Genomic DNA, 23,744 nt, shown 5'->3' with positions numbered 1-23,744 from the left:
TTTATACTGTTTTTAGTGTTTAAAAGAAATATCCAATGTCGACAGGTTTTTTATAATTTTCTTGCACAAGTCTCAAATTGCATCTTCAATTTTAGTTCCCCTGAAAGCCAATTTTTAAGTACATGTTTTTATTCTTTTTCTGTTTTTCAATTTCTTCTGTTTTCTCTTGTGTACTTCACCTTCCTGGAAAGATTGCCCATTGATTCCTTCACAGTATAATATATTTTTATAATCCCTTCATCTAAAGAATATTAGGCAATTTCTCTAAACTTTATCGTATTGCACTAATAGCTGATGTCCAAGCAGAAGTGGCTCTCCAGGGGCCGGCCCCGTGGCCGAGTGGTTGAGTTTGCGTGTTTCGCTGTGGCAGCCCAGGGTTTAGCCGGTTTGGATCCTGGGCGCGGACATGGCACTGCTCGTCTGGCCATGCTGAGGCGGCGTCCCACATGCCACAACTAGAAGGACCCATAATTAAGAATATACAACGATGTACCAGGGGGCTTTGGGGAGAAAAAGGAAAAATTTAAAAATCTTTGAAAAAAAAAAAAAAGGAAGTGGTTCTGTATATTAAGGTCATTTCTGTGTGTGGTTTTTCTTGGGCTTGGAGAACAACTCCTGAGCAGTGGCCTTGCTCCAGTGATGTGATCGTGAGATTTATGTTGGTGTGGCTGCTCCCTTACTCCATGCCCAACACCAGCATCATCCAACAGACATTATGGAGATGCGTCCCACAGCACACTCACACCCATGCGCCCAAGCCCCTTCTTGTCTTGCCTCTTGCCTCTCTTCATTCTAATTCATGCAAAATGATGAGATAAAATGTTTCTATGTGTTGGGAATAACAGGGAAGGAGGTTACTATGGAGTAAAGCACAGGAAGCTAAAGCTACCTGAATCCTGCCCCTACTGGCCACGCCTCCCAGTAAAGTTCCAGGGAAAATAGCAATTCAGAGGACAGAGGACGGAGCAAGTCAGAAGGGGCCACAGCCACGTGCTTGCTCCGCTTTGAGCCTTTTCACATCTGCGCTGTCTCGAGTAGCGGACCAATGCCGGGCCTTCAAATGGAAGCTGTACCGAAGAGCAGCAGCACCTCTACCCCTTCCTGGGGATTAAGTGAGGAGCGAGGGGTGAAGCAGCTTGGGTCTAGACAAGTGCTTCCGTTTATTTGGGGACAAAAAGCTGGAAAATGTCGCACACTGCCTGCCCCCCACCACGCTGTGAGGGAAAAGCGTCAGTGTGAGAGGCTTGGGGTCTGGGTTCAGGCATGCCTGTGTTTGAGGAGCGATATGGAAGTGTGCATTTCCCTCTGAACGTCAAACAACACAGATCATTAGACACAGGAGATAATAATGACAACTCCATACTCCTTTTAGGTAAAAAACTCGGGTACACCTTCAACAATCGGAACTTTCACAACGTGTCTCTGGGGCAAGGACAGGAGGTAGTGGCTGAGGCCGCGCTGGACCTAGCTGCCAAGAAAGGTCACTGGGTTATTTTGCAGGTATGTCTCTTCTGCCCTGATTGGGTCACCCTTGATCCCATACCTGTCTGGACCTCAATCACATTTCTGGACTCCCGCGTCCTCTCTTCCTCTCTCTCCTGCCTTTCCCTTCACACTCCTGTCCCTTCACTTCCTAATCTACTCTCCATTTCTCCTGCCTCGTATGTTCTCATCCTCACCCCACCCCCAACAGCTCTTCTTCTCCCCGCTCCTCACAAGCTCCTGCCACTCTCTAGTTTCAATGGCTCTACTTACAAAAGGAAGGCAAGTCCTAGCTTGATGCACGCTCAGGAAGTTGCCATTCAGTTGAAGTCCATGGCGGCTGGATTTTTTCAGCTTCTGTTCTCTTCCCATGCATTTCACAGAACCTTCCTCTTCTGTCCTTTCTTATTGTGTTATGCATTGTATGCTCTTCCTTACATGCGTGACTAGAATGTGACGTGTATAACTAGAACTTAACCTCTTCATGGAGAGCTCATGTTGGTGGTTGGAAATCCAGAACACCTACTGCTGGTAATTTCACTGAATGCTTACAGGACATAGAGGCTACCCCTCTTCTGTCATGGTCTGTTCTCCGATTCCTGTTTTACGTAACTTGTATGGATGCTGAGGTGGTGGCAGAACCAGTGGCTTACTCCTCTTTTCTCCTATAACACCCTACAACCACCTCTACTAGAGCGTCCGTGGCTGTGTTGAAGTGATTTATTATATGACTGTGTCCGTCACCACATTCCTTAGGGAAAGAGATGTTCCCTATTTACCTTTCAGCACCCCGCATGCTACCTTGAACGTAGTAGACACTCAACAAAATCTGTTGGGTGGAAGAATCAACGAAGGCATCAATGAAAGAAAAAACAAATGAAAAGAACAGCCACTCCCATCCGGTCCCAGCTTTGATTATCGAGACCTTCCTCTGTCCCCTGGCCACTCGCTGAACCACCTCTTGCTGCTGGGTCTTCACCCTTAATTATCCTATTATTTATTCAGAGCCTAGCAGCTGAGGAAGCTGCTGTTCTCTGGGACTTTTTTTCCAGAAACAGTGGGAATCTCAGGAGAAAAGATGATGACAGCTGGGATTTGTGCTTCCTCCCGTGAGGATCCGCTTGTTGCTGGGAAAGTGTGACCTCCCCAACTGTCTCAGGCTCATTTGCCCAAGAGAATGCCTTCTGGGCACTAGCCCCTTAGGGAACCCAGCCACCCAGACAATGAACAGAGGGTGCTTCCTCCCCCAGCACCTACCAGCTGTTCAGGACCCCCACGTCTTGTGCTGCTGTGATTTCTGAGAGCTCTCCAGATTAAACTCAGAATTGGAACTCCTGCAGAAGTAGCAGTTACTCAGTGGTGGGTCACTGGCACTGCCTGGCTGGCAGAACCCTGGCTCTCCAGGCAACCCCTAAATTCTCCACTCCGGTGGGGTGACTATAAATGAATTCTTTAATTGAACAAATTTTCATTACATCAACCACTACTAACTCTTACAGAGCATTTTACAGTTTACAAAGCCCTTTCAAATGTGATACCTTCAGTTGTTTGCAGCAGCTCTGTGAAACAAGTATGGCAAATATCATTGTTGTTTCTCATCCCATAGAGGAGAAAGCAGCATTTGGAGACCTGCTTGCTCGGGCCCAGTTACTGCGCTCTGTGCCGATCTGTGTGTTTAAGGCTCTGTGAGCAGGCTTCCTAAAATATTTATGGAGGAGCTTTTATCTATCCATCATAACGAAACATTGCAATGAAGCAAAGTGACTATTTTTATTAAAGTGAAAGGTGCATTCCACAAAGTAGTGCTAAGATGTAAATGTAGGTTTAGATGGACACACAGACAGATAGGAATCCCATGGCGGGAGGAGAAGGGCTCAAAGACCCACACAGAGGAGCTTGGGCTTGGAGTAAGGAGCCTTCCCACTGCGTGAGCAGCCATGTCTCAGTGTGTTTTAGGAAGATAAATTTGGCATCAATTAGCGGAATAGTTTGGAGAGGGGGAGAGAGGAAGGAAAGCTAGCTGCAATGAGTCTAAATCAGTGCTTTTCAAATTTCAGTGTGCATGCAAATCACTAGAGGATCTTCTTAAAGTGCACTGATTTTGTACGTCTGGGTGGGGTCCAAGAGTCTGCGTGCCTCACCAGCTCCCAGGTCATGCCAACATTGCTGGTCCAAGGGCCCCACGTTTTAGTATCAACAGTTAAGATAAGCCAGGTGTCAGAGAAGGGGATCTGGAGTTGGAATGTCACCATGTAGGGTGTGGCCCCCAGACCAGCAGCATCAGCATCACTGGGGAACTTGTTAGCAATGCAGACTCTCAGGCCCCATCCTAGACCTGGTGAATCGAACCCTCTGGAGTGGAGCCCAAGGACCTTTGTTTTAACAAGCGCTGCATGGGATTCCAATGTGTAGTCAAGTTTGAGAACATGGCGCTAGACAGACTTAAGATGTCAAGGGATAGGATTCAATTATAGGATACTAGGAAGTCCCCATTACTGGGCATCCCAAGAGTCATGCTATGATGTGATTTATTTGAAGCTAAGACCAGGTCCCTGCTCTAGACGGCTTCCTGATAACTGTTTATGCTAACAGAACTGAGCATATGCCTGCATTGGTGGGGGGGTCCTTCCTTCCCACCAGAACATTCACCTGGTGGCCAAGTGGCTCAGCACCCTGGAGAAGAAGCTGGAGGAACACAGCGAGAACAGCCACCCAGAGTTCAGGGTCTTCATCAGTGCAGAGCCTGCGGCCTCCCCTGAGAGCCACATCATCCCCCAGGGCATCCTGGAGAACTCCATTAAGATCACCAATGAGCCTCCCACGGGCATGCATGCCAACCTGCACAAGGCCCTGGACAACTTCACTCAGGTACAGCCCTGGGAGGGAGGGAAGATGAGCACCCCACCTTACAAAGAGCTGATTCAAGCCAGATGGGAGAAGAACCTGCAGTTGGGGGTGGAGTGGGGTGTCACTTGCACTTTGGAGCAATGCCCAGCCAGTGCCCACTGAGTACAGCTCTCAGCTCTCAATTCCCAGATACACTTGGGGAATCTAAGTTTAGGGCAAGAGTTTCTTTGGCAAGAGTTGTGGGGGAACTTTCTGCAAGTCTATATGCTAACTAAATATTCCAAGATGGAGAAGGACATGTTGCTATGAATCTCATTGATATGATATACTGGTCACACACTTATTGGCCACACAAACTATCTTCAAGCAGGGGGATGATGCCCTTGTTTAGATGATAACGGTTGACATCTGCATGCATCTTGAATATCAAGGATTCAAATAATCCAGGCATCAGATAGTGGGGATCTGGACTGGGAATGTAACCATGTCTTAGACTCTTACGTTGTGGCGCCCAGACCATCAGCAGCAGCATCACCTGAGAACCTGTTAGAAATGCAAACTCTCAGGTCCCACCCTAGACTTCCTGAGTCAGAAACTTGAGGTTGGGGGTGGAGGGGGAGGCCCAGCAATCTGTGTTCTAGCAAGTCTTCTAGGGGATTCTATTGTGCAGTCAACTCTGAGAACACTATGCTACAATGAGATTAAGAATATCAAGGCATAAGTTTCAAATGCAGGCTCCTACATTACTGGAATTTCCATTACTGGGAATTCCAAGACTTGTATTGTAGAAGGCCAACTTCATACATAAAGTAGCACTTGCAAAGTCTGAAGCTCAAGCCTCTTTAATCTTCTCAGGAAGATGTCCCTCCTCATTGCTTCCTCCCTGGGGCCTTCCACTTTCCTGGGAAGGGGAATACACACAGATGTGAACAGCAGAAGAGTGGAGTCCTTAAAATCCGTCTGCCACACTGGGCCTTGGCGGAATCCAAGGGGAGGGTTCTGGGATCTGTCCTCTCTGATGCCATCTTATAAGAACACCAGTGGGTCTCTAGCTTTACAGAACCCATGCTAAAACTCACCACGGTCCCAGCTGGGTCATCTAGGTAACTCGAAGTAGCCCGTCCAACAGCACAACGTTCCGGCTAACATGACATAAGCCACCAGGACCAGTGGCCCTTTGGGGCCTGGTTTAACTTAAAATCAGATGAAGACCACCTGGCACTCAGTCTCAAGCTTTTACTGAGTGCTTGAGCCCCTTCATAATGTAGGAATCAAGCAGTCCAGCTTGGAGAGGGAAGCAGCCACAAAGATTGGAAAAGCAAACTTACCCAGTCTCCTTCTTTTTCACTCACCTTCCCAAACCAACTCCAAAACCCACGTGTAATCTGGAACGGAGAGTAGGGGGACATTACCAGGAGATTCAGGATATTTTAGTTTGCCGTTTTTGTTAAGAAATACCTGCCAGGGCCAGCCCAGTGGTGTAATGGTTAAGTTCACGTGCTCTGCTTCAGCAGCCCGGGTTTCACAGGTTTGGATCCTGGGTATGGACCTGAGCACTGCTTATCAAGCCATGCTGTGGCAGGCATCGCACATACAAAATAAAGGAAGATGGCACAGATTTAGCTCAGGGCCAATCTTCCTCAAAAAAAAAAAAAAAAAAAGAATTACCTGCCCATTGCAACATGGGGCAGAAGGTAGAGGGCAGTCTCATCCAAGGGCATCTCTTTTTCTTTCTTTTTCTTTTTTTTCCTAAATAGGCCTTGACTAAACTCATAGGTATTCTGTACCAGAGGTCAAAACTTCTAAATTTTCTAGACTTTATATTCCACCTAGGGAAAATACACATTCTTAACTTTGATTCTATACAGGAGGGTGTAGCTGGTTACAGGCAAAGACATTTCTGCCCTAAAAAGGCATTGGGTTGCACAACAATGTAAATGCACGTAATGCCACTGAACTGTGTACTTAAAAATGGTTGTCTGTAAATTTTGTGTTATGTATATTTTGCCACAATTTTTTTTATAACTGGAAATCTGTACCTTTTGATACCTTTCACCCATTTTGCCAACCCCTGGCCCCCGCCTCTAGCAACCACCAATCTGTTCTCTGTATCTAGGAGCTTGATTTTTTGTTTTGTTTTGTGTTTTAGATTCCACATGTAAGTGAGATCATATTTGTGTTTCTCTGTCTGGCTTATTTCACTTGGCATAATACCTTCAACCTCCACTCATGTTGTCACAAATGGCAAGATTTCCTTCTCTTTTAAGGCCGGGTAATATTCCATTGTATGTATATACCACATCTTCTTTACTCATTCATCCGTCAGTGGACACTTAGGTGGTTTCCATATCTTGGCTGTTGTAAATAATGCTGCAATGAACACGGGGTGCAGACGTCTTTTCAAGTTAGTATTTTTGTTTTCTTAAGATAAATACCCAGAAGTAAAATTACTGGACCATATGGTAGTTCTATTTTTAATTTCTTGAGGAGCCTCCATACTGGTTTCCATAATGGTTGCACCAGTTTACGTTCCTGCCATCAGTGCGCGAGGGTTCCCTTTTCTCCACATCCTCGCCAATACTTGATTTTTCTTGTCTTTTTGATAATGGCCATTCCAACAGGTGTGAAGTGATATCTCATTGTGTTTTTGATTTGCATTTCCCTGATGGTCAGTGATGTTGAGCATCTTTTCATGTACCTGTTAGCCATCTATACCACAATTTTTTTTTAAATGAAAAGTTGAAAACTAGGGCATTGGAATGCAGTTTGCTAGCTCTGTTGAAGGATGCAGGGACAGACCATTTCGAGCTCTTCTGCCTTGAGGGTCTTGGGCAGAGCCAGGGAGGAGGGCAGCAGATGCCTCACATGCTATGTCTCCTGATCATTAACAGTACAATATTATGCCTCAGGAGGAGTGTTATCACCCGTAGCCATACTGGGCTTCATCTTGTCAGCCTCCCTATGGGCTCTTGTTCTTGGGCTTATCCCCCTGCAAGCCGGATGTCCAGGCTGGGTTATCATCAGGCAACTGGGACGTATATCCCAAGAGTTACTGGCTTTTCCTGGTTATTCTGTCCCTTCCACAGTTGGTGTTTTAGCCATTTATAGCCATCTTCAGTAATTCATTCTGAGAAAGAGAGATAGATTTATGAGTATATTTATTGCTCACAGGAGTTTTAATTGTTCCATTCTGCGTTTACGAGCGCCCTGGAGCAGAGGGCTGGTTAATACCCCCTGTTATTCACTCTCTTTCTTCGGAGCCCAATTTTAACCATTTAAGGCACTAATTACAGCACTGAGCTCTTTTTGTCCCTGCTTCCCTGATAGCGGTGCTCTCTGGGGATGGTTATTTTATTCTGACTTTTGCTTGAGTGTGCCACTGTCAACCAGTTTCAGCATTTTAATGTGTGACTTCCTGTCTTTGTGCTTACAGGCATTTTTCAGCAGGACCCAATTTTTTCAAATGTGTCAAAAGTAACAAAGGAAGCATCCTACACATCAGTAGAGAACAGCTGTGTCCAGAAAGCTGCTATTAACTTCTTGCTTGCATGGGGCAGCGACTTTGTCCTCTGCACCACCTCTGACCTTTCACATCTAAACCTTTGTGGCAAACATGGTACCCAACAAAGGTACCAGAGTGACCCCCACATATCCAGAGAGAGATAGAGACTGTGTCATGGGTTCTCCCTGGAAAAATAAAGCCTACCAGAAGCTTCATCTGGCCTGTCTCCTCTGCAGCTCCTGCCCATGTGAGCAAGGTCTAAGGACCAGTTCTTAGAAGAAATGCCAGCACTGAACCCGATCCAATTTGCCTGAGCTGTGACAGTGCCTCTCTTGGGCTCCATCTGCAACATCTTACTCCTTCCTGAGCAGAGAAGGTCTCACTCAGAGGAAATTGTTTTTAACTCCAAAAATTCCAGGGGTTCTTGTCCTACCATCTCTTCAAAGTTCAGGCTTTCCCTTCCCCGCCATCGCCACCATCCTCCTTAAAATCGGCCAAGCACGATGGTATTGCCTTTCTCTGGACTATCTCTTGCTTCTCTTTTCTTCTGTCTGTCCCTCCCTTCATCCCCGCTTCATGAGCCTCGTCTTTCCCTGCCTTGTGCTCTGCAGCCAGGCCCCGTCGGCGCTCCTGTTTCTGCAGTGCACGTTGATCCCCCTGCTCAGTCTGAGTGGAGCAGTCGGGATGGCGAGGGCACGGAGCTCCTCTGGGCTCTGTGGCTCTGACTGCCCTCGTCTCCCTCCTTTCAGCAGCTCCCCCAGCAGACGAGCTGCGGTCCCTCAGTCTCACAGGCAGTCATTACACCCGTTAAGTTTCCATGACGGGCAAGAAAAGTATGACAGGAAGGGAAGAAATCAGAGATGATGCTGTGGGAGTCCCCACCCACACCCCAACACAAAGGGACATCAGTATGACAAACATGACAGTCCTTTGGCCCACTACCCTGTTTTCTATTAGCTATGCTTGAGAACTTAATTAGCACTTCCATGTGTGCAAACTGTAACCATAAACCAAACCCCATTATAACCTGAATCAAAACCTCACCTCAGATTCTAAACTAAACCCAACCCCTCTGCAAGGTCCCTGCAGACCCTCAGCCCACAGCCATCCACGATGCCGTCTATAGTCCCACTGCAGCTCAAACCCTAACCAGGACATTCAGTAACTTTCCAACCCAACCACCCGCCGCCCTAACCCACCCGCGGGCCTGCCCTGCATAACGGCAGCTCTGTGCTAACATTGAAGGCCACACTTTCCTTTCAGGACACCCTGGAGATGTGCTCCCGAGAGACAGAGTTCAAGAGCATCCTCTTTGCTCTTTGTTACTTTCACGCTGTGGTGGCAGAAAGACGAAAGTTTGGGCCGCAGGGATGGAATCGTCCCTACCCCTTCAACACTGGGGACCTCACCATCTCTGTGAACGTGCTGTACAACTTCCTGGAGGCCAATGCAAAGGTACAGGCTCCGGCCAGCGTGGGGTGGGTCGGGAGGGCCACCTCCGACAGGGATGATGCAGCATCTGCACTCGGAAGGAGGGTGTGCACCGGGGAAGGTCTGTGCCCTCCCCAGGTGCAGTGAGGAAGTGCAAGTTTAACCAAGCAGCCAACCCTAGGACCAGGGTGAGGCCAAGAAGAGTCCTATGGAGAGGTTGGAGCCAAGAAAGCTTAGTAAATCAAAGTAGTGCCTCAAGCCTGGTGTGGGTCAGTCCCATGAATGTTTGTCCCAGGGCCCACTGGACCACCCCTGTGCACTCACAGCATTGCAGGGGGCTGTGGATTGGCAGGGAGAGACCCCACACTCACCTGATACAAGTTGCCAATTAAATTAGCCAAGGACACAGAACTTCTCTCGGGACACCCAGCTCCTCACATAGGTGGGGTCTTGCTAAAGTTGAAGAAGTCAAATTCTTTTACACCTCATCTCCGTCCTTCTCTGTCTGATATCTCCGGGTGAAGGAAAACTGACACTAACGATCCATGCCCTTCCATGTAAGGGCGTGTTCACAGCATCAGGCCTCTTCTAGTTCATGGACCAAACATAGAAGCATCAGCAAGGCCACCTCCTCTTCCTGGTGGGGAAGTGGATCAGGCCCAGATGCCCTAAGCAATCCCTCTGCCTCCAGCTCCGGGGACCAGGGAAGCCCACCCCCACAACACCATCCCCTCCTTTGCTGCACTGCCACAGCCTTTCCCCAAGTGGCTTCCCTCCTAACTGTGATACCAGTGAACTTGCCTTCTGTATTTCATTCACTTTGAACTTGGGAAGGAGACGATTCATTAATATGCTCATTAATGGCAGAAAATTAGAATAGTACCCTGGTCCTCACTTTCTTCCGTTTGGCATTCGCCTATTTAAAGGACTTGTATGGGCCAGCCCAGTAGCGCAGTGGTTAAGTTGGCACATTCCACTTCCGTGGCCCGGGTTCACAGGTTTGGATCCCGGGTGCGGACATGGCACCACTCATCAAGCCATGCTGTGGTAGGCATCCCACATATAAAATAGAGGAAGATGGACACAGATGTTAGCTCAGGGCCAGGCTTCCTCAGCAAAAAGAGGAGGATTGGCAGCAGATGTTAGCTCAGGGCTGATCTTCCTCAAAAATAGATCAATAAATAAATAAATAAAGGACTTGTAGGTAGAGCCTGACTTCATTGCCACAGTCAAGGCCCGTGAAAGCGGGAAGGCATGTATGCTAGGGGGTTGGCGCTCGCCTCTCCTCACCCTTTGACGTGATTCTTCAAGCACTTAATGAGCTCCGCGCGGCACTCGGGGTACGCGGATGAATAGACACTGCTCCTGATCTGGAGAAGCATCTCATTTTGTGGCTTACACTCTGCCCGTCCATCAGGCAGCCCGGCGCCTGCGTGGAGATCTTTCTTCCCTTCCCCTGTCTCTCAGGTCCCCTATGATGATTTGCGCTACCTCTTTGGAGAGATCATGTACGGAGGCCACATCACAGATGACTGGGACAGGAGATTCTGCAGGACCTATCTGGAGGAATTCATCAAACCAGAAATGCTAGAAGGAGAGCTGTCTCTGGCCCCAGGGTTCCCACTCCCAGGAAACATGGACTACAGTGGTTACCATCAGGTAAGTCTCTGCTCTTCCCTCATGCCGGCATGGTGGTCCTCATGTGGGCCCTGGGTCTTGCTCCCATGCTGCCTCCACCACTGGGGATGCTCACTCAGGGCCAGGGAAGAATGGCTTAGAGAGCTGAGCTTACATCGAGTGTGGTTCTCAGCCCCAAGTTTGCCCTGCTCAATGTGAGAGCTATAGGATTTCTAGCCTCAAATTAATGATAAAATTGAGCCTTTGGAGATCTTTTTATTCTTGATGTTTGGTTCAATAATTCTATTTGTTTCTCTTTTCTACAAATAACATCTGGGGCAGTCATTTGATTGTTTTCATTCAGAATATTGACAAAGCCATTAAGAGCAAAATTCCAGGTAAGAACTTAGTCAACTTTTGGTCAAGTTCATACTAGCAATGTTAACTGTCCTCAGAGGGACGTGATTCTGTAGGCAGATCGCTCGCCTGCCTCTCCTCTGTTGGTCGCTATGAACACAGGCGCACATACTCACATACATACGCCAAGGAAAACATGCTCGTGGCGCTTTTTCTTACTATCACTTTGGGTTTTCATTTTACTATTGTTTCTGCTATTTTTAAGGTGTTCATCTTTGCCTACTTAGCCTGCCATGGAAAATATATTCAAAGATTATTTTTTTAAAAACCATTTTCATTGCTTGACTTTTGAACATGCCTGAAAGAACCCTTGAATACTGAACCCTTGAATGCTTAACCCTTGAATAACTTAAAGGAAATACTGGTCGTATGAACGTTAACTTCAGCTTTAAAAAAATTTTTAATTCATAAAATTCAAGAGGGTAAGTCGTAAAAGTCATTCGTTCCAGAAAAACTGGACCTATGAAAAGAAATTAAAAACAGTAAGACTCGTTAAAGAAAATAGGAAGCATTTTTTAATAAATTACTTGACTGAAAGGTTTAAAGGCTTTACCCAAGAAAATTGTGCAAGAGCGCCCCCTAGTGTGTATAGAACTATTCAACAAGAGGCTGGAGGCAGTGGTGGGCAACAGTAACACGGTTTGCACACTTCCAAATGACTAAGGCAGCTTTGCTTTTTCTTCATCTCTTTCTTTGACCTGTCCATTAGTAGATGGTTCTAGGGCGCCCACCAAGAGTCCAAGAGTGTGTTGGTGCTGGAAGAAATACAAAAATAAGCCACAAATTTGCCTTTAAAGATTGAGCAAGGTTTTACTTAGATTGGATTTTACTAACACCAAGAAATCATCAAAGTCACATGAGGAGCTAAACTTGAGGGATGTTTTCTTGCTGTAACAGAGAGAATTGTGACGGAGAACTCAGAGAACATTCAGAGAAGGAAGGGAACCTTAAAAGCCAGGGGGCACTTTTTAGGGATGGCAGACTGTGGCCCACCACAACTGCCCACAGAGATGTGTTGTGTGGGTGACACATTGTTTTAAAAGTTTTTAATTGGAATTTTTTTCATCAGATACAGGAACTTTCAGGTCACAGCAAAATTCCCCTCACCCTACAGCCACATCCATACCTTTATTTTGCATGCATGGTCCCATGTTTGTGTTTAGGTTTGTCATCCCTGATTTAGATAAACAGAGGGGAGAAAATAGGAATTTAAGGGGAAAAGGGCTGGGATCCGAGAAGAGCTTGAGTGAAAATAAAGGTAGGCATTAGTATTTCTAGAAGAATCAGAAGTCCTCCACGTGTGCGGAGGGACAGGTGTCTGACAGGGGGTGGTGGGAGGGGTGAGACAGGCGATGGATAAAGTTGGCTAAGCTTCTTAAAAAAGAGAATGATGTCATGAATGTGGAGGTTCTGGAAAACTGGCCCAGCATACAAAAATGGGTGGTGTCAAGAAAGGATGTACACTAATGGGTGGAGAGCATGCTGACGTCAGCCAGCGTTGGTGAGCAATCTTGGTTTGTGTTTAAGTGAGCTTGCCCTTGACTTTCAGTACATTGATGCTGAGCTGCCCCCAGAGTCACCGTATCTCTATGGCCTCCACCCCAACGCGGAGATTGGCTTCCTGACCCAGAACTCAGAAAAGCTCTTTCGCACCGTGTTGGAGCTGCAGCCCCGGGACAGCAACGCTGGAGATGGAGCTGGGGCCTCGAGAGAAGAAAAGGTATATGGAGGGATTGCCTGAGACCATTCTGGGGAGCCCGAGGATTGCAGAGGGAGAGGCTTCTCCCACTGGCCGTGTTGGCCGTACACAGCACAGACCACATGGTGCACACCTTCTCCTTGCACAGAGCCGGTCCAGCCTTGATGGGCTTGCCCTTCACCTCCAGGAGCCCCAGTCCCTCCCCAGTCATGTCACCACTCTGGCCATCGGGTTAAATCATAGGAAGTCCCTGCCATGGGTTTGGCAGTTTGCTTTCCTAGTCCACTTGAAGGCAGTTTTATTCAGTTTGTCTGCCAAACCAAATAAAAGGGCAGCGCCAAACAATGGTGGTTTGGGAAACTTGAGATGACTTCATGACTCTATGGCAAAGTAAGTAATGATGCTCACTCCTTTAAGACAAAATGCCTTCTTCTCTTTGTATGAATGACATTTAATCAGAGTCTTCTAACACTCAGTGACGTGATACCAAACACAGGACTTCCTGAATTTTCAGGAAGGTGGAGGGAAATTATGGATGCAAAGGCAGGCGAGGATGAGGTATGGGTTTTAGAACAACCAGAGGCAATCTGAAGGCTGTGTTCCTGGTGTGGGCGTAGCAGAGGGTAGAAAAGGAATGGGCACCACAGCGAAACTTTTCCCAGGACGAGCTAATTCAGCTTCTAAGAGACGTACCTCCTTCTCCCACCTCCACCCCACAGTCCTGCCTGGATTCCTTTAATTCCTCCATGGAGATTCCACTGGCTTTACAAGGAACACACTTGGAAGATTAAGGCTTAGGAACCCTGGGTGGTCATCAAGCTGTAGGCTCCAGGGATGGATTTCAGGAAACCAAACTGACACTAAAGGAGCTGGACTTTTGTTTAAAGGTATGGAGTGGTGTCATCGAAATAGCAGTTCTCAGATTGCATCATGCCTCTGAGTGAGCTAGGGAGCATGAAATTCTGATTCTGGGGTCTAGGGTCAGGCCCAGGAATTTGCACCCTAGTAATTTTGATGCGGGTGAGCATACTTTGAGAAAGCTGCTCCAAATCACACCTCTCAGCCTGTCCCACTATTTGATGCATAGGATGTAATTTGAGAGCAAAAGGAAAAGAAGAAATTTTATGTTGCTCAGAATCCAAACCACTTAGAATGAAAAACATTCCTGGCTCTAAAAATGAAAAAGGCTGGGACTACACAAGTAATAGATTTAGGATGCTTCAGGTGGGGTTCAAAGAAGCTTCTAGTTCTTGTCATTTCCTTATCCCCTTTGTCCAACTCAAGAAATTTTGTGTGTGTGTGTGTGTGTTTGTGTGTGTTTGTGTATGTGTTGCAGAAATGAATGAACCGTGGTCACTTGCTATGCATCACAGTGTACAAGAAGCAACAGGTGTGCAGGCTATTGTGTGTGTGTCAGTTGTACTATACCTCTGCCCTCAGACTAGTACCTGGTAGACTGCTCGTGTCTCCTCCCCCACTTCCCCACCCCCCTCAGCTTTTGTTTCTCCTTCCTGGGCACATGGCAGCCCAGCTATGCGCTAAACTTCCCAATTTCTCTTTCATATAGATGCAGACATGTCAGTAGATTTGGACCATCCATGATAGGCTGTTTCTCATATAGCTCACATGTTCTCATGAGCTCTGTTCTTCCACATCCACAGAACAGCTCAAGAGGAGCGGCAAAGAGCCAAAGCAGATGGAGTGTTGTGTTGTTAAGTCGGAAATGACCCGGAGGTTGCACATTCCACATACGCTCATGAACGATCGGCCCAAGTCTACCGACATGTTTACATCTATATGGAAGAGAACTTGGGAAATTTAGTGCATAGCTGGGTTGCCATGTGCCTAGGAAGGAGAGAGAAAAGTCAGGAGTAGGGTCGGGGGGAGAGACATCAGCAACCTACCACAGTCTTCAACCCAAGCTTGGGTTTTCTTTCTAGGGCGCACCATGGGCTCGTTTGATGACCTGAGCCAGAACTCCTGCGTGGCCCCGAATGCCTCTCTTGGGCAGATGGATCTGCCACTAATCATGGGGTTAGTTTGCTAGGCTGCCATACAAAGTACCACGGACTAGGTGTCTTGAACAACAAAAGTTTATTTTCTCACAGTTCTGGAAACTGGAAGTCCGAGATCAGGCTGTCAGCATAGTTGGCTTCTTCTGAGGCCTCTCTCCTTGGCTTGTAGATGGCCATCTTCTCACTGTGTCCTTATGAGGCCTTTCCTCTATGCTCACATGCCTCTGTCATCTCTCTCCGTCTGTCCAAATTTCCTCTTCCTGTAAGGACACCAGTGAGATTGGATTAGGGCCCACCCTAACAGCTTCATTTTAACTCAGTCACCTCTTTAAAGACCCTCTCTCCAAATGCAGTCACATTCTAAGGGTCTAGGGGTTAGGACTTGAACATATGAATTTAGGGGGGACGTGATTTGGCCCATCACGCTGGCCTCCGGTGTGACGTCCACCCTTCCTGCTTCCTTGGTGGTGAGGTAGTCGTCTCTCCCATTTGCCCTTGACTACTGGATTGCCTCAGTGTTGAACGACTGGCTCATTTGGAGAAAAGTGAAGCAGGTTCCCTAACTCCTTATACCAAAGTCTATTTCAGATAGCTAAAATATTTAAATGAAAGAGTACTGAAATAAAAGTTGGGTGAAGGCTTTTATGATCTTACAAAGAGGAAGGCATATAAAACCTTAAAAGAAAAGCAATTCAGAATCTATAAAGAAAAAGATTGACAAATTTGATGGCTTAAAATATGCAAAACATCTGCAAAGCAAAAACACCATGAGCAAAGTCAAAGACAAACCAGGAGAACCTATCTGGTTCTGGGCAGATTCTGCTAACACACACAGACTTCTTACCAATGGAAAAAGAGAGAGGAGAAGAGAGGAGGGGAAAGAAGGACACCAAAGGAATTCACGTAGTAATACAAATGACCAATAAAAATAGTAAAATATTCTCAATGTCGCTCACAAGTGAAGTTAAGTGAAATATCATTTTTCACCTAATGGTAAGGATTTTAAAATGTGATAACATCCAGTGGTGTGGGCATAAGAAAACCGGCATTGTCATCTCTGCTGGTAGAGGTTTAAATTGTTGGACAATTTGACAACAGCTACTAAAATTAAAAATGTTCATATTTTTTACTCATAATTCTATTTCTAGGAATTCAGCCAGTGGAAACATTCAAAAGTGCACAGATTTTATGACATACATATTTATTTATGGCAAGATTGTTTTAAGTAGTAGAAACGGTAAACAGACCAAATAGCCACCAATAGGGTAATGACGTATTAAATTATGGTATGCCAAAACAGTGAAATAACATATACTGTTAAAGAGAAGAAGGCAAATCCACATGTACTAGCAAGGGAAGGTGTCCAAGATTTATCATAAGGTGAAAAGAAAGCAAGCTGGAAAAGCTATGTGTCATATGATTCCATTAGTGATAAATAGAAAGAAAGAGAAAGCGGGGGCAGGGGGGTGGGGAGGAAGGCAGAAAGGAAGATAGATAGACATGATAGATACATGGATGGATGATGGATGGGTAGGGTTATATGCATTGAAGGACACCTGCAGAATTATAACCCCCCCAAATTAACAGTTAACATTGTTTTTCCCCCTTTGAGGGAAGAGGCAAGATTGTGGGAGGATTTTACTTCTAATATCATAAGTATCCATAATATTTGGATTTTATGCTAAGCACTTATTACTTTCCCCAAAATTTTAAAAAAAGCAGAGGTGTTTGCACGTAAAAATAAAGTAGACCACATCCCTTGGAATCCACTCCTCCCATATGAAGGGGGCTTTGGAGTTCTCTGAGCAAAAGAGGGTCTTGGACGTCTGTGGATCTGCTCCCTTTCCTAGCAGTCCTGCCTCGTCGGGCCGGGTCTCCAAATCCTCCGGCCTGATCAGTGACAGAGTAGAACTCTGTTTCCCCACATTCGACATGTTTTGGAACAATGCCTCCACACTATCTCATCATCTCTTTGTGAATAATGTTCACATGGCAGCTCACTGAGATAGGGCTGTCTCTTCAAATTCAGCTTCAGAGATAGAATGTAATATAATTTTAGCCATTTGTCCTCTACCCCAGCAGCTCCTTTCAGGTACTATTAAAATTCCATTCCAGGTTTTGCTATGACAGCACCAGAGACCCATTTGTGACAGGGTGATGAGCTTTTACTTTCTTTTTTTCTAACATCAGCTCTTTTCCTAGAGAATGTATTGTCTGTTAACAATACAAGGCAAAGTGAATATTAATAATCTCGTACATTTATATAGTTCTTTATAGCTTTCAGAGGCTGCCACATTCATCAACTCCTTTGATTTGATCTTCGCATCAGCCCTGGGAGTGGGGGAGAGGGAGCAGGTGGAGAAAGATGTCCTTAGAAATTCTTATAGATGGAAAAATTGAGGCCTAAGTGACTTGCTTAAATTCACATGGGTGACGCATAACAGAACTGGATTGCCTCAGTCAGGGCTCTTTGGTTGCAAGCAACAGAAAACATTTTCGCTGAAATAGGCAAGAAATAGCACACTATCTCAAAGGAATCAACCTAAGAAAGGATAGAAACCACAGCGGCTTTAGGGTCTCAGGGAAAAAGAAGAGTGGACAGTCCTTTCAGCACACTTCCATCCTGGCAGTGGCTCCAGCCACTTTCTGTCCTTGAATCCTAGGCTCGAGATTCAAATTGTCATTGCACTGGGAAAGACCATCTGATTGGTCTAATTTGGGTCAAGGGAGGGCTAGGTCCAATGACTGTACCCCCAAAACATGGAGAAGAGGTAATTTCACAAAAGGAGATAGGAACCTGTTACCAGAAGAAGGGAGAAGAGATGAGCAGACAGAAAAACAACCATCCATTGTGGCTGGAGCTCAGCTCTCACGATCCAGGAAGGGCTGGCGCTCTCTCGCAGGCTCCCTTTCTCCCTCCCTCCCTCCCTCCATCCTTCTGCGGGCCACATGTTCTATTATGTTTGCACTGGTTTCATTTTTCTTTATCTGCTGACAGACCTCCTGGGCTTGTTTGTTTACTCAAAATGGCAGACAGCCTTGGAGTGCTTACCCCAAAATAACCCGGTATCTCGCTGCCTCGATTCCAATTTCCAGCAGGAGACCCTGGTTGTTTTAGCTCCCCTGGTCTAATTAGCTGACAGTTTGTGTGGTAAAGGCATCATGGGGTGAGGGAGGAGGTTTGCATGATAGATGAGGATGCTTCTTCCATGACCAAGGACAGAAACCACAGTACAGGCTCATGGAAACTCAGAAGAGAGTATATATATATATACATACACATATTCCTCACTGCTGCTCATTGCTGCAGCTTTACGTGGCCCAGAATGACCACCCTTGGCCAAGTCTATCCTGTGCCTCTCTAGTTTGATTTCCACAGCTAACTAGGTCAGTTCCTGGGTTTTTCCAACTCCCAGTTCCTGGAAAGGCATCTGCATTCATCTTTTAAAGCTGCTCACACAAGTCACAAGGAGCTGGCCAGCCTAGGGAGAGGCCATCTATTGTCGGTCCTCACTCCCTGACCCACTTGACATAAGCAAGTGGGCAAGAGTATGGTGAAGTGATGGATGGCTGCCATCTTCAGTGCCATATTGCCGGAGAAAAGAATCCTTCTGGATAATTAGAACCTCTTCTTAACCCTGTGTTTCCTCTCGTGTGACAGGTCAAGGCTGTCCTGGAAGAAATACTGGAGCGAGTGACAGACGAGTTTAACATCTCAGAGCTGATGGCCAAAGTGGAGGAGCGCACACCCTACATCGTGGTTGCCTTCCAGGAGTGTGAGCGGATGAACATCCTCACCAGAGAGATCCAGCGCTCACTGAGGGAGCTGGACCTTGGCTTAAAGGTGGGTGAGGTCTTGGGGGGAGGGGGACTGCCAAAGGACACAGCTGGACCCCTTGGGGACAGAGGGACACTGAGGGACCTGAGAGCTGGAGAGCAGTTGTCCTACAGCAATCTGAACGACCAAGAAGCTGTCCCTCCCAGAAACCGGAGTCTGGCCGGCTGCAGGGGGCTAAGATACATGGCTCTAAAGCCTGGAGCTGTGCTGAAATGAGAGAGCGAGGAGCGACTGCACGGCCCATGAGCTGCCCCCAGAGGCTACTCTCAGAGGCCCAAGCAAGAAAGTCCTGACAAACTGGTGTCTTCCACTGACATGGGTTAAGTTTCTTTCATGGGAGCTAGAGAAAAGTACGGCTTCTAGAACTAGACTGCCGGGATCAACTCCCAGCTCCTCCATTTCCTCTCTGTGTGGCCTTCAAGTGACTTAACCCTCACTGCGTCTCAGGTTCTTCTCCTGTAAAACAGCGATCATGGTCCTACTTCACAGGGCTTTTGGAAGGATTAAATAAACTGATTTCCGTAGAATAGTTACAGCAATGCTGACACATGGTAGGTACCCCTAAACCATTAGCTGTCAGTATTATCATCCCATCAGGGCAAAGGAAAGAATTTTAATCTTTTACAACCTCAAGGTTGTCTGAAACATCCAAGATACTGCACAAGCTCAGAGGTTTCTCTTGAGCAATGAAAGATTCTACTTTTTCTATCACCAATTACTTAAACGAGTCCGCTTCATCGACTGAAAGATGATTATGTCGAGTGCCCAGCACAGAGCCTAAGAGATAAGCGCCATTATTACCCTTCACCTGGATGACAGGTAAGTGGGAGGGCCTGCTGCCTTTTAGGAGGTGAGGAAGGGGACTGCTGTCAGTTGCAGTGACACATTTATTAAAGGAATTGTGACCCCAGACAGAGGAAGCCTGAGAACCCAGTTCGTAGCTGACCGTGAAAGCTCAGCCAAGCCCTGGCAGCCCAGGGGCGTGGTGTGCTGCCTGCTGCCCTCGTGTCCGGCTCTCAGGTTCTACAGCCACGGTCACGTGTGCACAGGAAAACCATCGTGGGTTTCTTCCCATGTAGTTGCATAGAAACTGAAACAGATGCAAAATCTAGGTTAGTGGGGGTCTTTTAATCTGTTAATTTCTCTTCTCCCCTCAACATGGATGGAGGGAAATAAGGAGAAAGAGGAGACAGAAAGGGCTGCTGAAGACTGACGGTGTTTGGTAATGTTTCCAAATTACATACCAGCTTGTAATCAAAGGAAATCAAAACTTCATGGAACAATCTCAGATGTAAATAAGGACTTTGCCTGTCACATTATGCAGCTCCGTTACTATGGTGCACAGGTATATATTAGTAATTATCCGGAGTAGGTTTGTTGCAAACTTAGCTTATTGAATTCATGCAATTTGGTGCAGTCTATTTACCCATTCAGCTTCCAATTTATTCGCTCGTTTTTCTTCCCAGAGCCTCTGTGGTGGCTTGGCATTACGAATCACAGAGTGCTCCTGGCCAAGGAGGAAGGGAGGGTGGGGAGAGGCTTGTCTTTTTTTCAGTCTAGTTTGAACACTGCTGATTGATGACTTCTTTGGGCAAGTCTCGGCCCTCCGTGCTGGAGGATGCATAAGAGGCTGAAAGGGGAGCCTTCCTCTCCAGAGACAGGCTTGGAGAAAAACAAGCACACAAACAGATTATAACCCAAGGCAGAAATAATGAAGTGCCACATAGAAAGGTGTGGGAGAAGAAAGGAAGAAACAAGGATGTGGGATCAGGAAGGTCCCGGAGGAGAAGAGGCCTCAAGGGGTCTTTGGAGGAAGGGTGGGGCTACTGCAGGTGGGGACCAGGAGAAGAGTCTTCCAGAGGTTCCAGCAGAGGCAGCCTGAGCCTGCTCTAAGAGTTCCCCTGCTTCGGCCGGAGCAAAGGGTCCACTCCGGCGAGTAAGAGGGATGCAGTGAACCTCCAAAGGCGGCGACGGAACAACGGCCCAGAAGCAGTCAGCACAACTGCATGCTGCCTTTTCCTCCCCATCCCTCTGGGAGCTGGATGGCTAGAGCGATGCCCATGAAAAACTGCCATCATGAAGACCCAGTCACGCTAGGACAGGTCCCCAGACGCTCTGGGGGATTTATCACAATACTTATTCCCGCCTCCACCCTCCAGGCCTACCAACCTCTGGGGTGGGGTCAGGAAACCTGTATTTTTAACCAGCAGCCAGGTAATTCTTGTGATGAGTCAAGTTTGTGAAGCGCAGTGCTAAGGCAAGCAGATAGAAGAAAAAGACAAATGTGTCCCTGGAAAAATGAAGGTGCGAGGGGACGGCAGCAGAGTTCAGAGAAGGGAAAGTGTTGAGGTCTAGGGAAGAGAGAAAGTGGAGCTGGCAAGAAAGGGGAGTAGGAGAGGAAACAGCAGAAGGGAGTGACTTCAATAGGGGGTTCACAGGACAGCCTGGCATGTGAGGAGATGCGAGGGCCCCCTGGACAGGGTCTGATAAATGGAGCCGTGAGGAAGCACTCGGCGCCACGCTCCCCCCGGAACGCTGGCGGGAAAGCATGACTGGCAGCCAGCGGGGAGGAAGAGGAACTCTGATGGAGGTTTTCCTTCTTGTCCTTTCCTTAACAGTCACTTTAAAGTTCTGGGAGTGTTTTAGGTGGGGCTACCCAGCACAGCAAACAGGTGAACCCAAATGCTCTGCTCAGACTGGGCAGCAAAGCTGAAAAATGTCTAACTTTTGAAGTCATTAGGCCAATATTCTTAGCATCTGTGATAAAGAGATTTTTACTTGTGATCATTCATAACTGACTGGATGGGAAACCATAATGCTACCCAAAAAAGTATTAGTTGAACTGAGAGGTACACTAAGCCCCCAGAACGGTGGGAGCTCAAAGCCTACAGCACACAGACATGGGCAGGGAAGGTCAGCTGGCCACAGCCATGTTCCCACAGACAGAAATTCCCCTGGGATTCACCAGTCAAACTTCTGGCTCTCAGCCTTACACAATGAAGAACAAGGTCCCATAGTATCCCAGAGCTGGTTAGTCAGAGGTACTGACTCTCACCAACCAAACACACAAAAGTCTGATATACAAAACTCCCAAAGGCCAATTTATTCCTTTACAATAACAACTAGGTATAACTTTCAAAGGGCCACCTACTGATGGCATCCTGCCCAGAAAATTCTCTGCCTATGTAGGAAAACTACATGAGAAGCTAAATTCTCAGACTTGTATTATCCAATTCAGTAGCCACTAATGACAGGTTAGCAGTTGAAATGAGGCTAGTCCAGATTGAGATGTGCTGTAAGTGTAAATTAAACACTAGATTTCAAAGACAGAAGACCAAAAAAGTAAAATATCCTATTAATAATTTTTATGTTGATTAGATATTGAAATGATATTTGACATTTTAAATATATCAAGTTAAATAAAATATAAGTTCATCTGTTTCTTTTTACTTTTTTAAATGTGGCTACTAGAAATTTAAAATTACACATGTGGCTCCATTCGTGGCTTGTGCTCTATTTCATTTGGGCAGTGCTCTCCTCGATGGAGCCACTACCAGCCTGCCAGCCTAGAATCTGGGCAGGGCTGGGAACTTTTTTTTTTTTTGAGGAAGATTAGCCCTGAGCTAACTACTGCCAATCCTCCTCTTTTTGCTGAAGAAGACTGGCCCTGAGCTAACATCCATGCCCATCTTCCTCTACTTTATATGTGGGACGCCTACCACAGCATGGCTTTTACCAAGCGGTGCCATATCCGCACCCACAATCCAAACCGGCGAACCCCGGGCCACCGAGAAGCAGAACGTGCAAACTTAACCCCTGCGCCACCCGGCCAGCCCCTAGGAACTGTTTTTTATTATTCAAATGTTTGATGGCATCAGACATTTTTGTTCCTATGCTGTCAGTGGCTGCTTGACAAAATTTGTTTCTGAATATGTGAAAGATGTTCAGCCTTCAAGTCCCGCCAGCTGCACTGCTCTGGCTCTTTACTCTGAGCCATTGTGTGTTGAGAGCGCAAGTCTGTGAGGGGTGCCTTGCTTTGGCCTTCTAACGACCAACAGTCACCCCCCCACCGGACAGCTGCCCCCCGCCCATCTGCCTTTGGTCTTCCTGCACTCTATCAGAACACCCAGATGAGCTGCTGGCCCCTCAGTCTGGAAGCCAGCCTGGAGGGGACAGAACCCATAGCATTCCCTCTTCCCTTCCCAACTCTTCCCCTCCCGTTTTTCGTACACATGAGAGCTGGGTGCAGAGGCCATCTTCATAGGGAGTGAAAAGTGGACAAGAGTGACCCACAGGACAGGGTGCAGCCCACAGCCCCTGGAGGAGGGAGTATGTGGGTGTCACTAACGCCTTGGATTGAGTGCGGGCTGCGTGCCTGCGAGCCCAGAGCACCAGCTGCTTCGGATGCCCCAGAAGTGCCCTTTCCAAATGGACGTTCCTGGCCCTCCTCAGAGGCTGGCATCCCTAGGTTTGGACTGGAGACTGTGAATCTGCGCTTTTAACCAGCTCACTGAATTAAAGCAATGAAGGCCTGCAGGAAAAATAAGGTTTTATTCTATACTATATCAAAGAAAGGTTATGAAAGCATTTATTTACAGGGATGAATAGAGTGGTCAAGGTCACAGCCAGACAGCCCTCATAGACACCATAAGGTACCCCCCAGCCTTCAGTTCTCTCAGATTTCCCTGCAATGCTAATGTGGAGCAGGCAAGTCACAGGACCCTGAAATGCGACATTTTCTTAAGAGAAGGATTCTGTGTTTTCTTTGTAAGTTTTCTTTGTGTTGACTCTTGACCTGCAAGCAAATAAGTGCACATGTTGATTGGTTACACGGGAAGCAGAATAAGTACACATGTTGATTGGTTACACGGGACGCAGAATCAGTGCACATGTTGA

At 46.9% G+C, this 23,744-nt stretch overlaps 1 protein-coding gene across 11 annotated transcripts in view; it reads left to right on the top strand.

The window, feature by feature from the left end:
* The window catches only part of DNAH9 (dynein axonemal heavy chain 9), a 324,423-nt gene that overhangs the window by 279,687 nt on the left and 20,992 nt on the right, over positions 1-23,744 (top strand). For 6 of the 11 annotated variants that reach the window (XM_046676357.1, XM_046676360.1, XM_046676356.1 and 3 more), the window contains 6 exons: positions 1,373-1,500; positions 4,123-4,350; positions 9,095-9,286; positions 10,730-10,921; positions 12,846-13,016; positions 18,672-18,854. In XM_046676357.1, coding sequence (XP_046532313.1) covers positions 1,373-1,500; positions 4,123-4,350; positions 9,095-9,286; positions 10,730-10,921; positions 12,846-13,016; positions 18,672-18,854 — 1,094 coding nt within the window. Of the gene's footprint in view, positions 1-1,372; positions 1,501-4,074; positions 4,351-7,762; positions 8,079-9,094; positions 9,287-10,679; positions 10,922-12,845; positions 13,017-18,671; positions 18,855-23,446; positions 23,553-23,744 lie in introns of those variants that run through there. The other 5 variants (XM_046676361.1, XR_006890674.1, XM_046676358.1 and 2 more) reach the window with 5 other exon arrangements.

Source organism: Equus quagga, chromosome 11 (genome assembly GCF_021613505.1).
Source record: "Equus quagga isolate Etosha38 chromosome 11, UCLA_HA_Equagga_1.0, whole genome shotgun sequence".
NCBI lineage: Eukaryota > Metazoa > Chordata > Mammalia > Perissodactyla > Equidae > Equus > Equus quagga.
The sequence above is the reverse complement of the archived record's forward strand: the minus strand, read 5'-3'. Positions and strand labels throughout refer to the sequence as shown.